Below are 17,581 nucleotides of genomic sequence, written 5' to 3' on the forward strand. Positions count from 1 at the left end.
CTGGAAAATATCTTTATTTCTGAGCAGTCAGGTGTCCCAGCCCCAAATTGGGAGATATACCATAAAATAAGTCTCTGCTTCACAACCTCTTCAGTTTCATCTCATACTAGTCCATATGCCCTTGTACACTATGCTCCAGCCACAGTCTTCCTTTATTTCTCATATAAGCCAAGCTCTTACCTATCTCAAGGCCTTTGCTCTTGTTGTTTTATTTGCCTAGCATACCCTTCCTCAGATCTTCACATGGCTGGCTCCTGTTCATCGTTCAGGACTCAGCTCCAGTGTCATTTCCTCAGAGACCTTCTTTGACTACTGTATGTAAAGTAATCCCCACTCCAGTCACTCTTTTTCATATTGCACTCCCTTACTTTCTTCATAGCACCTGTCTCCATCTGAAATTATTTATTTTTTAGCCTCCTTCACTTGAATATAATTTCCATAGGACAGGGACCTTTTTTGTCTTCTTCATTGCTATATCCCTATTACTCAATACAATTCTAACTACATAGTAAGAGCTAAATATCAATTGAATGAATGAATATCTGACTCCAAAGCTCATGCTTTTCTATTATCTCTGCTGTTCCTACTACTATATCTGAAATAATATTCCATACCAGAATTTTTGAGAATGATAGCCTATTAAAGTTATTTTCTTTCAAACAAGATTTTTAAAAACATTGTTTCTAAAGTAAAAATAATCTTTTGCTCAGTAAGTAAAAAGAGGAGATTTAGATATAACATCATGGGCAAGTCTCTTAAGTTGCTTGATCTCACACTTTTTATTTGTAAAATGGAAGAATTAGTTAAAATTCACTTAATGTACAGATATCTACAAAGCACTATGCTAATCTGCTTTAGTGCTGTGCATAGTTAGCACTGTGCTAACTATGAAAGTTAAAAAGATAATTTCTGGCCTTAAAAGGGGCTCACAAGTACCTTTCAACTCTACAATTTGTATGATTCTATATAATTGTTGGTTTTTACCCTTTATGGTAGCGAAAAAGCTTACCACTTGTCACTACAGAGATACTAATTAAAAGATGTCATCAAGACACTGATAAACACACTGTTTCATTTGAAAAGTGAACATTTAATTCAATATTGCAACAGGAATTGGAAAGTATTAAAAATAGAAGCATTTTAGTGGCTATAAAATCTATATTATTAATCTTTTGAGAGGATTTTTGACTGCCAGTTCTTTACAGCAAAGTAAAGGTAGGAAAATGTCTTTAGAAATCAGAATTCTTTCTTAATGCAAGTCTAAAATGCTATAAAAAGGGATTAATGGTTTTAAAGACCCAAATAAGAAATACTCTATATTAGATACACCTGACTTGAATCCTAAAAGTTTGACTTAATAAACATTATATATATTTTTTAAAAGATGACCAACAAATTAACAACTCAGCATTTTCTAAAGAGTGGCATGCCAGATCATCATGACTAGTATATGAGCACTTGGCTGTGGTTCCTCTAATACTGCATTCTTTGTTCTTCTAGAGCCTTCTTGGCTTCCATCTTGGCAACTCCAAAGGCAAAGTGGGAAAAACAGATGCAGAGACAGATGCCCATTTCTCCTGCAGTCTCTTTCAGCATAGCAATCAGGCAAATAATCAATGAAAAAAGGGTATATAATCCATAACTTACAGTCCACAGAAGGCATCACTCAATTTGAAAAATCGCCAGTTCTGTCAAATATGCTAACACCCCAATAAGATATTTATGACACAGAATCTGAAAAAACAAATACATTCAAAATTAGAATAGTATTAATTATGATAACAAAACAGTTTGCTATTTAAGTGATCAATGTTACATTGGCCTAGTTTATTGATTTCATTCATTATGCTTACCCCATGCAATACATTAGCATTTTTGTATTTTCTATTCTATTTCTTTCCTTTTTTGTCTTTTAATGCTGGTCTCTTCCCACCAAAATTATTTCCCAACCTACTATTGCATTGTGACTCCCAGTTTGAAAAGCATGAGCACACTGCTTACAGATAAGTATGGACTTATTGGAACTTAAGAGATGAGAGTTCAAATCTTGACTACTCATTTTACAAGCTATCTTGCTTGTCACTTAAACCTACCTTTGCCTCAGTTCCTTATTTTAAAATAAAATGTGGATAAAAACACCTAACTATAGACTTGCTCTAAAGATTAGAATTAAGATTTCTTAAACTCTTAGTACAGTGAAAAGACCATAGGAAACACTCACTGAGTGTATATTGTAGCTGTGTATTTTAATAATATTTTAGGAGCCAACTCTCAGTTTATTTCTGATACTTCTTGTGATAAACACTTTGTAAAGAATAAAACAATATCTCTATTATTTTTTTACCAATAGGGATACAAAACTCTAGAATATAAAGATGACATCTTTGTTCTGTGTTTCCAAATATAACTTTTTATCTAACATAGAAAATTCTCTGTTACTCTAATAATTATTTAAAAATTTGACAAGAAACAATTTCGAAAGTTTAAAGTTTCTACAGAATAATATCCATATTACTACCAAAGTCTGTGGCACACAGCATATAGCGTCCTTCCATTAACGGGCTACACCTAGAAAGCTTAAAAACTTTGGTAAATCATTTATAAAGCATAAAATAAAGTCTCTCTACTGTCTTAACTGGCATACATTGAAATGTGTTTCTTCAATGTAGACAGTATAATCATCATATATTTTGAAAATCCTGCAATGATAAGGAAAAATTACTTAACTAGTTTTGTTCAAACTAACCTTTATTCTTCCATCAGTATGTGCTGAAGCTACAGATGTTGAAACACGAACCAATCTTGTGGCTGATAAATGAATTTTGAAATGCCTATGAAAATGTGAATAAAGGCAATCCATGAATAAGTCAACTTCCTCCTGGGTAACCTCCCCAGGTGTTTTGTGGACACTATCCCACAAAGCTTTGGCATCTTCTGGATGTATTGCATAAGAAATGTCCAGACTTTGAGGGCTACAGGGAACAGACCAAAGAAATTCAGTAGCAGCCATATAACGGTCCATTTTACATGCAGTCCACATAGCAGCCATCCAGGAAAGATTAAACGCATTGATTGCTAAAGGACTAAAATTACAGTCAAAGGTCTTCTGAAACCAAGTTCCAATTATGGCTGTATTAGACTCTGCTCCATTTGCAAGGAATAAGGGTAGACAGGTGAAATCTTCTGAAACAGTCTCCAGAAGACTGTCTCCAAATATACAGCAGAACCAACCAGTCCATAACACTTTACCTTCTCTGTTCTCAGATGGCAATTGAGATTTTGACAGAATCTACAAAGGAAAGTACAATAGTTTAAGTTCAAAAGTACATTTACTCCTAAATTACATCATCTCAAAATTAATTAGCACATTAAAAATGAGACAGTCTGATTTACTTGCCAAAAAACACAGAGGGAATAGCCTCCCTAATCATTATCAGTGTTTATCAAAATAATTGTCCTTTATTCCAATATTCTTACACAGTGGAGACATGGTATATGGCAAGATCTTGACACAACCAAAATACAAAATAAGATATCCAAAATACAAAACAAAAGATACCACTGATATGACATGACCAGGTAGGTGTAGTAATCTAAAAAAAAAATCTCAACTTAAGAATTGACTGTAAAAGGTCACCAAATCCAACATGCTTGAATTCTTCCATTGAGGAAGATTTCTATATTTCCTAAGGGAGCTCTTTCTATTAATTTTAAATGTTCTTTCATATATTAGGCCCTATAGTTTCCACCCACTGGACCTGCTTTCTTCCTTTTGAGCAAGTAGAACAAATCAAATCTCTTTTCTACAGGAAAAGCCCTTCAAATATTTGATGGTCCCTATCATATATATTAATATTACCAAGTTCAACATCTTCAGTTTCTTCAATGTCATTCCTCCTATGACCTACATTCACATTCCCTCACTATACTGGTCGCTCTTCTCTGAAATTCTTCTGCATAGGAGTCATTCATAAATGAACTTAATTACTTCAAAATGTCTGATTACAAGACTATCACTATTTTTACCCTAGATTATACTTCTATTAATATAATCTCAGATTGCAGTTTTCTGATTTTCAGTTGATAGCTTTATATAAATTAGCCTTACATATTCATTTTTGCTGTTACATTAATGCAGTAAATTTATTCCTACTAAAATTTTAATCTCTTTCAATTTGGCCCATTGTGCAATCCATTCAGATCATTTAAGATCTTGATTATATTTCTAGTTGATTGCCTAACCACTCAAACTTTAAATTTATAAATTATATGACAAACATACCTTCCAGATATTCATAGAGATTTTTGTTAAAGCACTGACCAGGCCAAGGATAAGATCACAGCCCCGTATCATATCCCTTTAGAGGTGATCATTTGAACAGTTATTTTTACCATATTTCTCCTCTTTCTTCAAGAAATTATGAAAGCCTACCAAATACCCTAAATAGATCTATTATATTATCACACTTTCTTAACCTAAGAGTACTGTAACCCTGTCAAGATATGAGATTTCACTTGAAACCTATTAAAACACTATACCAGGAATTCAAAAGGTCATTTCAAGAGAAATGACCTTTCATCCTCAACAAGAACATTTACTTGACTGATAACATGCAAGTCATAAAATTTCTCTGAGTATCAGCTGTTTCATTTGACAAAGACTGCTACGTGTCTATCCAGCATCCCTTTTTCCTTCCACAATAAAACAGTCCCTTTACTTGAGGTGTCAAAGTACCCACTAAAATAATTTTTTTCTAGCCTCCTTTCTTTCTTTCTTTCTTTTTTTTTTTTTTTTTTGAGACAGAGTCTCGCTTTGTTGCCCAGGCTAGAGTGAGTGCCGTGGCATCAGCCTAGCTCACACCAACCTCAAACTCCTGGGCTCAAGCAATCCTGCTGCCTCAGCCTCCTGAGTAGCTGGGACTACAGGCATGCACCACCATGCCCGGCTAATTTTTTTCTATATATATTAGTTGGCCAATTCATTTCTTTCTGTTTATAGTAGAGACGGCGTCTCGCTCTTCCTCAGGCTGGTTTCGAACTCCTGACTTTGAGCGATCCACCTGCCTCAGCTTCTCAGAGTGCTACGATTACAGGTGTGAGCCACCGTGCCCCGCCTAGCCTCTTTCCAACTAGGATATAAACAGAAGTTATTGGGTCTCAGCAAGATTTACTGTGTTAGGTTTCCTGTTTGTCCTTCCCATCTTCTTCCTACTTCCTGCCTAGAACTTGAATATAATGTTTAGAGTTCCAGAAGACATCTTAGACTATAAGGTGACTTTTAGCATGGAAACCATGCACTAAGGATGACAGAAAAGACAAAAGAAGCCTAGATTATTAATGGTTTTATCAAGCATCATACTAGCCTTAGACAGCTTACTTCTATATACTTTTTAAAATAAAACAAACCTCTATTTTATTTAACCCATTTTTATTTAGGCTGAACTTAATCCTAGAAACTCTTGAGATCTTTGCTAATACCATGACCTTTATCAGCATCAGCAAACTTCTGTAAAGGGACACATAATAAACATTTCAGGCTTTACAGGCAATATGGTCATTGTTGTAACTACTCAACTCTGCTGTTGTAGCTAAAAGCAGCCACAGATAATACATAAGCAAATTAAAATAGCTATATTCCAATAAAATCATATTTATAAAAACAAGGAGTAAGTCAGATTTGACATACAGGTTCTAGTTTATTGATCCCTGGTCTATACAAACAAAATATCAGGTCTTTTCAACTGCTTGAAAATTTAATTTCCTTATCAATGATTTAGATTAGTTAAGTCAGAAGAAACAAAAGCAGCAGGCATGAATAATAAACAAATCTGATTTCTTCATAAGTCAAAAGATAGCCCTATTACTTTTATACACTATTTATAGGAATACTATAGTATTTATAGTATATACTTCTATACACTATTTATAGTAAAATGTTATATTTCTGAGAGTAAGTTGGCATGAAGCATCATACTATGTAATGATATGTTATATATTTTTTACTAAAATTCTACTTCTAGTAATTTAATCCTAGTAAAAATTATATACATGATGCCACGGCACTCGAGCCTGGGCAACATAGTGAGACTCTGTCTCAAAAAAAAAGAAAGAAAGAAATAGTTACATACCAATATGTTAAACTATGATGTTTAACTTTTTGTACTTTCATGTATTGCTAAGTTTTTAAAAATAATCATGATTATATATATACACACACACTTCGTATATATAGAGAAAAAAATTTTTTTAAGTTGGACATATCTAATTATTATAACTTAACCAAATAAGACATAAAATACATTATAAATCACAAGCTCAGGAATTTTAAAAACAGTAAGAAAATATCACAACAATCTGCAAACCAAGACAATGCAGATTCTTTTCTCCTAGGAAGCAAGTATTGCTTATATTATATAACATACCTGGACAAGAAATGCTTCAGAGTCCTTTTGCGTTCCTTTCATTCCTAGGAGAGTAGAGAAAATCACTTTGATGTTAAAGTCTTCTCCCACTTCCACAGCAAGTCCTTTTTGCTTTTCAGCAACAATAAACGCACTCAGAAGTCTAGAATACTCTTTGAGATGAGTATAGGAGAATTTATACAGGGGAGTTAAACTATATAAAGTCCACTGTTTATGCAGAAGGAATGCAACCTTTTGAGGATCAACATCTTCCTAAAAAAAATTGAGACAAAAGAAGTTTAAGAATTAGAAAATATTATCAAGAAAAAATTTAAGCATAGCATTTTAAATATTTAATACAAATTTATTACTGGGTGCTGATTTTTGCATTCCAGCCAAATTGGAGTCTATAGGACTTTTTGAAGATCCTTGAATAGACCTTTGCATTTGCTGTCCCTTCCCTTTGGAATGCTCTTCCCCAAGGTGTTCACATGGCATGTTCCTTCACTTCATTCAGTTCTCTGCCCAAATGTCACCCGAGGCCACTCTATCTAAAGTAGCACCTACACCCACTCCACCTTTGTCACTCTGTATATCCATACCCTAGCTTTATTTTCTTCACAGCACTTATTACTACCTAACATTATGTATCTATGTGACTTTTTTCTTTAGAGGCAGTGTCTCACTCTATCACCCAGGCTGGAGTGCAGTGACCCAATCATAGCTCCCTATTACCTCAAACTCCTGGGCTCAAGTGATCCTCCCACCTCAGCCTTCCAAGAAGCTAGGGCTATAGGTACCTGCCACCACCAGCTAATATTTTAAATTTTTTGTAGAGACAGGCTCTTGCTATGTTGCCCAGGCTGGTCTTAAAATCCTGGCCTCAAGTGATCCTCCCACCTCAGCCTCCCAAAGCATTTTGTCTGATTTTTATTGTCTGTCTTCTGTACTAGAGCATGAGCTTAATGAGAACGAACTATCACTTCACTCTAGCACCTAGAACTATGCCATCTAGAACAAGTGTTCAATACATATGTAATGGATGAACATTTATGTTTCACTTTTAGAAACTTCAAATTATAGATTTCAAAAGTAGTAATTAATTCTGAAGCATTTAATTTGATTAGCTCTAATTAAGTAATTTAAAAAGTTGTTTGACAGTAAATATGCTCTACAACACCATGCCTAATTCAATAGATTAAATAAAAGGTTACTTGGGGGCTGGTCAGAGGTAGTGTGTTATCTCAATTGATTATTTACAGTCAGTTACAGATGGAACTCTTCATTCTACTCTCTTTCCCCCCTTCTCACTATTGCACCTGACTAGTCTAAAACAAAAAAGCATGGCTCACACCTGTAATCCTAGCACTTTGGGAGGCTGAGGCAGGAGGATCGCTTATAGCTAGGAGTTCAAGGCTACAGTGAACTATGATCAGGCCACTGTACTCCAGCCTGGGTGACAGAGCAAGACCCTTTCTCAAAAATTACAAAAACAAACAAATATACAAAAAATTACAAAAACAAACAAACACATAAATAAATAAATAAAAAGATACTCGGGAATATTTTTTCCATGCTCTATTAGAAACACAAGTGCCATCAAAAACAAAAACACTTCATTTGTATTGGCCCCATGGTATTGCTCAGGGTGTTCACATATGCCCCCATATAGGCTTCTAATTTCCCTGCAAATTGAATTTTTGTAGAGTCCATCCTTCCTGACATAGTCTCAGTCTCACAGCTCCAACTATCTTTCAGAACTTTCACTACAGTTGTTTACTTAACAAAAATGTTTGTTCTGGCTACAGCATTCATTGGAACAGTTATAAACATGTACCTTATTACTATCAAAATATATGTCAAAATTATTATCATAAAGATGAAGAAGCACTGAATTGAACATTCCAGTCTTTAATTTATATAAAATTTCTGTTTTCCAGTTAAGAACCATCACTTTCATTATCAGCACTAGTAATTTTTCTGTAACAAAATTGTCACAAGGAAGCAAAAATTGTATCATATCCCAAGAGATACTAGTCATACAACATTGACAAGAGAAAAAAGCTACAATATGAGGGTGACTGATCAGCCAGGCCTCTAAGTGACTCAAAATCACACATCAACTTGTATTGAATAGGATTTTATTTCCTGTTTCAGTAAAATTTAAAATGACTAATGTTATATAGTTTCAGGGCTGTTTTTGAATGATTAAAACACAGTATGTTGGCCAGGCACGGTGGCTCATGCCTGTAATCCTAGCACTCTGGGAGGCAGAGGCGGGAGGACTGCTTGAGGTCAGGAGTTCGAAACCAGCCTGAGCAAGAGCCAAACCCTGTCTCTACTAAAAATAGGAAGAAATTAGCTGGACAACTAAAAATATATATAGAAAAAATTAGCCAAGTATGGTGGCGCATGCCTGTAGAGGCATGGAGGATCTCTTGAGCCCAGTAGTTTGAGGTTGTTGTGAGCTAGACTGACACCACAGCACTCTAACCCAGGCAACAGAGTGAGACTCTGTCTCAAAAAAAAACAAACAAAAAAAAACAGTATGTTGCCACCAGACAAATCTGGAACAATTTAAGCAACAATATAAACCCTTAAAAAACAAGAATTCATACCAATACTAAATAAATAGATAAATGGAAAAAAGGGAGACAGGTTTGCGATAGAATACCAAAGGCTGGCGGGTAAACATGGAAGGGGTGCTAGAGTTGGAAAACCATCATTTTGAAGCTATCACAATAAAGATGAGATCAGCTAAAAATTATCAATGGATACCAAGTCTAAGGTGAAATTTTGACAATTAACAGGGTATTTGCCTTATCTTAAAGCTGTCTCCCCATAGACTGCTTACTAGTTGCAGGGGGGAAAAACAGTACAGGAAGTAAATTGGGCAACGCCTTGATAGGATAATCAAAATTAACATCACCTGTGTTCTACCAGATGTGATTCCCCAAGGACACAACAGCACCTACACAATACAGTGTTCCAGCCAAGAATACATAACTTGAATCTAATCATGAGGAAACACAAGACAAATACAAAATGAGGAATATTCTTTTAAAAAGGGTAACAAAAAGGGTACTGTATTCTTGAAAAATGAAATATTGTAAAAGACAAAGAAGTACTATGGAAATGATCCAGATTAAAGGAAGTAGAAGACATAAAAGTGGTGCTGATACTATGAACTTGTTTATTTTTTTCAACTTTCTCATTTATTATATTAGCTGAAGGGTTATTTTAGAAGATACTAAAATTACTATAAATAGTAACAAAAATTAAAGTATTCTGTTCACAGATATTCTCAATTATTGACTAAAACAAAGGAACACAGAAAGCATACCTGCAATTGTGAACACTGGGGAATTTTCCTTCGAGGTGGAGTTGGGACAAATGGAGTCTGCTTCCTGACGGATTCCAGTCGTTTCTGCAGAGGGGTGGCACCTATAAAGCAATTTTCAGGCCTTGAAGATGCACTTTGTCTAGGAGTTGATTGTGGTGCATCATAAGAATCCATGGTCTACATAAAAAGAAATAAAACCAAAATTTTAAACATTAAAAAATTAACTCTGGTCACAGTGTCACTGATTTATCTCCTTACTATAAAGGATTCCTTCATCCCTTCTTCCTGTCTTCCCTCCCTTCCTCCCTTTCTTCCTCCTTACCTCTCTTTCTCTCTTTCTTTCCCTGCCTCTCTCTGCCCCAGTTTTGACTTTCAAACCAAGTCTCATATTTATCATTGGCTACAGCCTACCCTTAGAAACCTCACACACAGTATGTTCAAAATTAAATCCCATTCCTTCTTTCCTCCTCTTTCCAAAAGCTGGCTGGTCCATTGTCAAATGCCTGGCAATTTTCTAGGCTTACTTAAATTCACCTAAGTAGTCTCCTACCTTCATTCTTTAACATGTAGTCATTAAGCACATTCTATTGAGTTTTTCTTTCAAGAGTCTCTGTCGTCCATTCACAAGGCTATTTCCTTAGCCATGTTTTTATTACCACAACTAATGGTTTTCCACATCTAAGAGCAATCCATTCTTCCAGAAATAATACTTTATTGTTAGTTACCTGTGCAAAAACCTTTACAATGACAAGATAAATCCTAAACTCCTCTGCTGACTATTAAAGGTCTTTCAAAATTCAGCTACTCTTTATTCTCCTAATTCTCTTCTCACCTAGGACATAAACATGTTCTTGTCTTCATGCTTTTACCTATTTCCTATCTCAAGTGTCCTTTTTAATTTCACCTCCTTTCAGATCATGCTTGAATTTGACCTTCTTTCAAATAGTAGGGTTTTTTCCAACCTTTTCCCCCTGAAATACCTGTGTTATACACTTCCGTATCAGTGCCTCATTCATGGAAGCAGTGTGTGTGTATGTAGATGAGTCCAAAAAATCCCTCAAGAATGGTCTATAAAATTTTTAGAAACATACCAGCACACACGGCTCTTTGATCACCCAGTCTGTAACCACTTATTTTGGCCCCTTTTCATATGCTTCCTTGTACTACTTTTCAGTATGTTTTTCTTTCTTTCTTTCTTTTTTTTTTTTTTGAGACAGAATTTCACTCTGTTGCCCAGGCTAGAATGAGTGCCATGGAATCTGCCTAGCTCACAGCAACCTCAAACTCCTGGGCTCAAGCAATCCTTCTGCCTCAGCCTCCCAAGTAGCTGGGACTACAGGCATGGGCCACCATGCCCGGCTAATTTTTTCTATATATATTAGTTGACCAATTAATTTCTTTCTATTTATAGTAGAGACCGGGTCTCGCTCTTGCACAGGCTGGTTTCCAACTCCTGACCTCGAGCAATCCGCCCACCTCAGCCTCCCAGAGTGCTAGGATTACAGGCATTGGCCACCGCACCTGGCCACAGTATGTATTTATCTCCCCATCAAGACTAGGTTACTTTGATTGAAATCATGCTTTATATTTCTCTTATGTAATTTCCTAATACAATGCTAAGCACTCTTTAATTGTTAAACAACTATTGGTTCAATTGAACAGAAATATTTCATAGAGCTCCAAAATTAAAATATAATTTTAATCAAAAGGAATTATCAGGCTGGGCACAGTGGCTCACGCCTGTAATCCTAGCACTCTGGGAGGCTGAGGCGGGAGGATCACTCGAGGTCAGGAGTTCGAAACCAACCTGAGCAAGAGCAAGACCCATCTCTACTAAAAATAGAAAGAAATTAATTGGCCTACTAAAAATATATAGAAAAATAAATTAGCCAGGCATGGTGGTGCATGCCTATAGTCCCAGCTACTCAGGAGGCTGAGGCAGAAGGATCTCTTGAGCTCAGGAGTTTGAGATTGCTGTAAGCTAGGTTGACGCCATGGCACTCTAGCCTGGGTAACAGAGTGAGTCTCAAAAAGAAAAAGTTCTTCACAAATGAAAGTTATATTATTTATTTAAATAGTATTGTATTTAAATAGTACAGGTTGAGTATCCCTTATCTGAAATGCTTTTGACTTGAAATGCTTTTGACCTGCTTTTGATTGATCTGAAATGCTTCTGGACTTTGGATTTTTTTCAGACTTTGAAATATTTGCATTAGACTGGTTGAGTACCGCTATCCAAAAATCAAAAATCCAAAATGCTCCAATGAGCATTTCCCTTGAGCATCATGTCAGCGCTCAGAAAGTTTTGGACTTGGAGCATTTCTGATTTTGGATTTTCTGATTAGGGATGCTCAACCTGTATTTTAAATTTCAATATGTCAAATTAGGGCACCCTCTATACCTTGCACAAAACTCCATAAATTATGGCCAGGCAAGGTAGCTCACACCTGTAATCCTAGCACTCTGGGAGGCCAAGGTGGGAGGATCGCTCAAGGTCAGGAGTTGAGACCAGACTAAACAAGAGTGAGATCCCATCTCTACTAAAAATAGAGAAAATTAGCCAGGTGTGGTAGCACACACCTATAGTCCCAGCTACTCAGCAGGCTGAGGCAGAAGGATTGCTTGAACCCAGGAGCTCTAGGTGGCAGTGAGCTATGATCATGCCACTGCACTCTAGCCAGGTTGACAGAACGAGACTTTGTCTCAAAAAAAGAAAAAGAAAAAACCCTCCATAAATTAAACATATATTTTTTGACACTGTTAACAACAAAAAAAATTAAACATATAATCTTTAAAGCTCAGATAATGCCCAGAGCAAGATCATATACCACATAATTTAAATAGCAGCTACTCTAAAGCATCCTAGCTTTAAATACATATTCAATTATCTATTTAAAAGGGAATTTTAATTTTAATCAGTCCCATTTACACCAAATGTTTCTTGCAAATTTGTTATTTGGGACAATTTGCTAACATTTATTGAGCATTCATCATGTTCCAGGTACTCTTCAAAATTCTTAAGAAATATTGTCTCATTTAATCCTCAACCCCATAAGGTAGGTTATTATGTTCCCAGTTGACAGATGGGAAGACAGAAGTAAATAACGCGCCAAAGTCACAGTTAGAGAGTAGAAAAGTCAGGATTTGAACCCAGACAGTCTAACTCTTGAGTGCATGCTCTTTCCTACTTCTTTCACATTGCCTTTTAAATAGGGATCAATTTAGGGGCAAAATAAGCTCTTAATTTGACTCCTTAGGAGGGAAATACTATGAATTCCGAAACAATTTTAAAGTCTGGTTAAGCAATAAATCTAGGTCAGAAAAAGACTATCATCACTAAGAGAGTAGGTTTTGAAAAAACATTTCCTTTGAGCAGTTAATGTTAAGGTAATGTGAAATACTCCGATCCATGCATTAAAGATTAGCAAATTATTTATAACTATTTTACCTTCTCATTCCACACTCAAGCATGTGTAATTTTGCCCAGTTCAATAATCAGTAGGTTATAAATACATCTTAACACAATGTATTACTGTCCCAGCCAGGCACCAAAAAAAAAAAAAATATATATATATATATATATATATATATATGTATATATATATTACTGTCCCAATATTCTTCCTTCCAATCATAAGGAAAGAAGTCCTCTTTCTTTCTAAAGCTAATCTGTGTACCAATATTCTGGATCTCAAATTCCTTCTCATCTCCCTTGGATACCATCTCCTATGCATCTATCACTATAAAGAAACTGCACTTTTGAAGATCACCAGTGTTTTTGCCAAATATTTTGTTCATCCTTACTCCTCCAAACTTTCTGCTACATTGTTTCATTGTTTCTTCTGACAGTTTTGTTTTGGTTTTTTGACTCTTTTTTGAGACAGGGTTGTGCTCTGTCACTCAGGCTACACTGCAGTGGTGTAATCATACCTTAGTGCAGCCTTGAATTCCTGGGCTCAAGTGATCCTCCTGCCTCAGCCTCCAGAGTAGCTGATACTACAGGTGTGGGCCACCATACCTAGCTAATTTTTTTTAAAATTTTTTGTAGAGATGGGGTCTCGCTATGTTGCTTAGACTAGTCCCAAACTCCTGGCCTCAAGCAACTCTCCAGCCTTGGCCTCCTAAAGTGCTGGGATTACAAGCATGAGCCACTACAGTGGCCAACACTCAGTTTTTAGGGAGGTTTTCTCCCCCTTAATTTGGATTAATGTGCTGGATTTTTTTCCCTTATGTCCCAGCAGTGGGTGTTCCCCCAGATTCTGAAATTATTTGTTCTACATATGAAAACATTCATTCTACATAACTCTTAAATCTCTATCTTCAGATCGTTACACCTCCATCCCAGTCCTGCATTTCCATTTCCAGTTTTCCATGAGACATTAAGCTTTCATGTCCTCAAACTCATTAAGTACAAAACTAATCATTATTTCACATGCTATTCAACCAATCTTTCTTTTCTTACTACTATACTCCACTGCACCGTTTCACTCAGTAATAATTCCCATTCCTCCTCCACTAAAAAATACCTTAGTCAAAAAAAAAAAAAAAAAAAATACCTTAGTCATCTTTTACTCTTCCTTCAACTTCATCTTTACATCTAAAAAGTTACCTTATTATCAAATTCTGACATATTTCTTAAAAAGATATATATTAGCTCTCTTAGATTCAGCCTTCACTTTCATTCTCAATTACAGCAACTTATCTTGTTCCCAATCTTAATTCCTTTCCTCAATCCATGATTAGTCTTTCCATAGACAAGTCTTTTATCTTGTAATTACCTTGCTTGAGATCCCATAAGAATTTCCACACACCTTCTAAACGAAGTCAAGTCAGAACTCTTCCATCTGGCTTTCAAGGCACCGCCTCATCTGATTTTTTATCTAATCCGCCTCATCTGATTTTTTATCTAATCCTACTCAGTTCATTTTCTACAACTGCAGGAGTTCTTACCCCAAGATCCATGGACAAATGGCCTTTCCAAAATCCAACATTTGCATACAATCCCTCTAAGGTTGTATGCAAAACGTTGTATACCTGTATATTTGGGAGAGAGGAGTGAAGAAAGGTCCAGTAGACAACGCTTTAAAAGGTTAAGAAGCACTGCTCTATGCCCAAACATGCAACCCCTACTCTAGACTGATCATCACCCTACTGCTCTTCCTGCCTGTCCTGTTTGCTTGTGCAAACATGACTTTTTATTCACCTTATCGCCAGTTAATACTCCTCTACTCCCATTCGTTTGAGCAAATCTTATCCATTTTGCAGGTTTCATCTCCTCAGGTGAAGCATAGAGCTAGCTCTCTCGCCCAACTCCTCTTGCACTTGTAGTTCATACCACACAAATAAAACTTAGCTGTTTCTCTTGTGATTAGTCTATTAATCACTTTTCTACATTGCCATCAATACCGTGTTTCCCCGAAAATAAGACCTACCCATAAAATAAGCCCTAGCAGGATTTCTAAGCAAAATGCACAATGTAAGCCCTACCCAAAAATAAGACCTAGTGATGGGCGTGGCTACGCAGTGCATCTGCACAACCCATGCATTCCTTGGCAGAGTGGTAAAGAGGAGCAGCCCTTCTCATCTGCCCCATCGTGACAGCTACAATCCCAGGGGTGACCGGAAAGGTGTGGGCAGCCCCACCAAGGTCGGCTCTCCCTGTCAGGTCCCGGCCATCCTGTTCGTGCTGCAAGCTGAGGCTTTGAGGGGAAAATAAGCCCTAGGGTGTCTTCTTGAGGAAAAATAAATATAAGACCCTGTCTTATTTTCGGGGAAACACGGTACCTAAATCCAACCGTCCCAATGCCAATGCTTAGCTGAGTGCTAAGCACGTAGCATAAGTATTGAAAAGAGCAAAATGCAAAGTTTACAGCCAGTCCTGGACCAATACAAAGCATCTTACCTAATAAAATGCCGTGACGACGCTGTCACCCATTCCGGATTCACTAACCATTCTTCAAGTCTGGTTCCAATACGGTGTCGAGACTGAAATCCCCTGAAAGGCGAGGCGAGGCGAGGCAAGGCGGGGCGGGGGGTGGGGCGGAGAAAAAGCCGCCAAAACGACCGCTAAGAGAGCGGCTGGAGAAACCCTCGGTCCTCCCAAAGTCCCTCTCGTTCACCACAAGTGGGTTCACCAGGGACACAGAGGCGCCCAGTAAGAAGACCTCCGCTCCTCCAGAGGCAGGCCGGCCCCGCGACTTCAGCCCGGGACGGACATTTCCCCTCACCCAGCCTCTCAGCTCTGCGAATCTCGCTCTTGCGGAGTTGGCTTCTGCCCGCAGAAGGGGAAGGGCAAAACGACAGTGCGTCCCAACTCGTCCTTCTTCAGCTGAGCCCTTCAGAGATCAAGGCCAGTCTGAAATCACGCCGATGAGAAACCGCAATTCGGCCTTCAGCCGCCTTTTCAGTTTAAAAATCGTTTCCCGACTCGCTCTGCGGCCCAACGCGGCAAAGGAAGCCTCCCAGGCGCCCCGCCGATTCCGCGTCAGCGGAGTAACTGAAATCGCCATTTTAACTAAGGGCAAGGCCGACCGACTTAACCATTACGGTCGACATTCCTAATCGAGTGGCGTAGCTCCTCTGGTTTTCTACCGGCGCGAAGCGTTCCCTCAAAGGTCCGCCCGTAGTAAGCATGGCGGCGGTGCCTCTGCTCTGATTCGTCGTGTGACTTCACGTAATCTTGGGCGCTAACGGGGCGGCTTGAGGCAAGCTTGGCTTCCAGCGGCGATTTGTTTGTGGCTTCTAGTCCTGGAAGCATTTTGGGTTTGCTCGCCTTCCTCTTTCAGAAGACCTGGGGTCGGCCGCCAGTCTGGGAGATTTGCAACTCGAGGCTGTTCGTCTGCGCGAGTTTTCCAGTTCTGCGCGGGAGCCTTCGGGGAAGCGTGGAAAGAAGGGAAGGGTGTGCGCCTGGTGACCGGCCCCTCTCGCCGACCCCCGTCTCTCTCTGGAGTGTCTTGGGCCCGTGCCTGGCGCTGCTCTGCGGAATCGTTCCCTAGTCGTCAGTTCTGGCCGCAGTCCTGTTTAATAGAAGTGGAAACTGATGCATTGAGAGGGGTGGAAGGCCTTTCCCTTACCCACTCCCTCTTGGGCCCCAAAGACCTTGCAGATTTATCTGGTTTGCAGACATGTGTTTTTGAATGTTGTGTGGAGGGGAGCTTAAGTATTGAAGAATAGAGTAGGAACTCCTAGAATTTTAAGGGATCTCTTGAGCGTTTCCAAAACTGACTTTTGACTGCCGACGTGTGGGATTCGTGATTGCCTTTCGCTATCCTGTGGCTCCAACATGTACTTCCTTTGGTTAAGTCAGCTATGCAGGGGTTTATCCAGACCCCTTGGAAGCACCACTCAGCCGATTTGGGGTTCTGTCTCCAGAAGTCTGGTACTAAGTTCACAGAGGAGAATTCCAGGTGAAAACAGCAAAGAGCTCTGTCCTCTAAACAGTACTTCTGTCTGTTCTTTAGAGCCGGAGATCTTGTATTGCATTTCCCTTCCCCCATTCTTAACTGGATAACCTTATGTATAAAAGCAGATCATTCACTCTCTTCATTCCTTATAAGTGCATTTTTTTTCCTTGAGTCTTTAAAAAGACCACAAAAAGGTAACCTAACCACGTAGGATATTCTGTTTTAGTTAATTCTACTAAGAGGAAGCCTAAAAAATCGTTTTTCACACATATAGTAGTGTTTTCTAGTGTACAAGTGGCAGTTACACACTAGATTCATACTAATTACTGAAACATCAAACTTCTGTAATTCCTAAAATTATATTTCATTTAGAGAAGAAATATGCACTATTAAGAATTGGGTTATTAGTATTTTAGGTCAATGCAAAGGCTAGA

At 37.9% G+C, this 17,581-nt stretch overlaps 2 protein-coding genes across 2 annotated transcripts in view; one reads left to right on the forward strand and one right to left on the reverse strand.

Annotated features, from left to right (window-relative positions):
* Positions 1–737: 737 nt before the first annotated feature.
* On the reverse strand, positions 738–15,782 carry CENPL (centromere protein L). The gene is made up of 5 exons (XM_012765094.3): positions 15,647–15,782; positions 9,745–9,921; positions 6,423–6,674; positions 2,747–3,289; positions 738–1,734 (listed from the first exon to the last, which is right to left on the reverse strand). Exons 2-5 carry the CDS (start codon positions 9,916–9,918, stop codon positions 1,663–1,665), a joined length of 1,041 nt encoding a protein of 346 aa, XP_012620548.2. The 5' UTR covers positions 9,919–9,921; positions 15,647–15,782; the 3' UTR covers positions 738–1,662.
* A 665-nt stretch (positions 15,783–16,447) lies between these two features.
* Positions 16,448–17,581, forward strand: part of DARS2 (aspartyl-tRNA synthetase 2, mitochondrial) — a 29,934-nt gene continuing 28,800 nt past the window's right edge. Inside the window, exon 1 of the mRNA XM_076000390.1 lies at positions 16,448–17,150. Within this exon, the coding sequence (XP_075856505.1) occupies positions 17,027–17,150 (124 nt within the window). The 5' untranslated portion in view covers positions 16,448–17,026. The remainder of the gene's footprint in view (positions 17,151–17,581) is intronic.

This window comes from Microcebus murinus, chromosome 2, assembly GCF_040939455.1.
Source record: "Microcebus murinus isolate Inina chromosome 2, M.murinus_Inina_mat1.0, whole genome shotgun sequence".
NCBI classification, from domain to species: Eukaryota; Metazoa; Chordata; class Mammalia; order Primates; family Cheirogaleidae; genus Microcebus; species Microcebus murinus.

Excerpts from the sequence above, each read along its gene's own strand:
- CENPL (XM_012765094.3), bottom strand. The coding sequence starts at position 9,918 with ATGGATTCTTATGATGCACCACAATCAACTCCTAGACAAAGTGCATCT. Across the intron at positions 6,675-9,744 it reads CCCAGTGTTCACAATTGCAG|GAAGATGTTGATCCTCAAAA; the intron begins GTATGCTTTCTG and ends AATTTTTTTTAG. Across the intron at positions 1,735-2,746 it reads ATACTGATGGAAGAATAAAG|ATTCTGTGTCATAAATATCT; the intron begins GTTAGTTTGAAC and ends TTGTTTTTTCAG.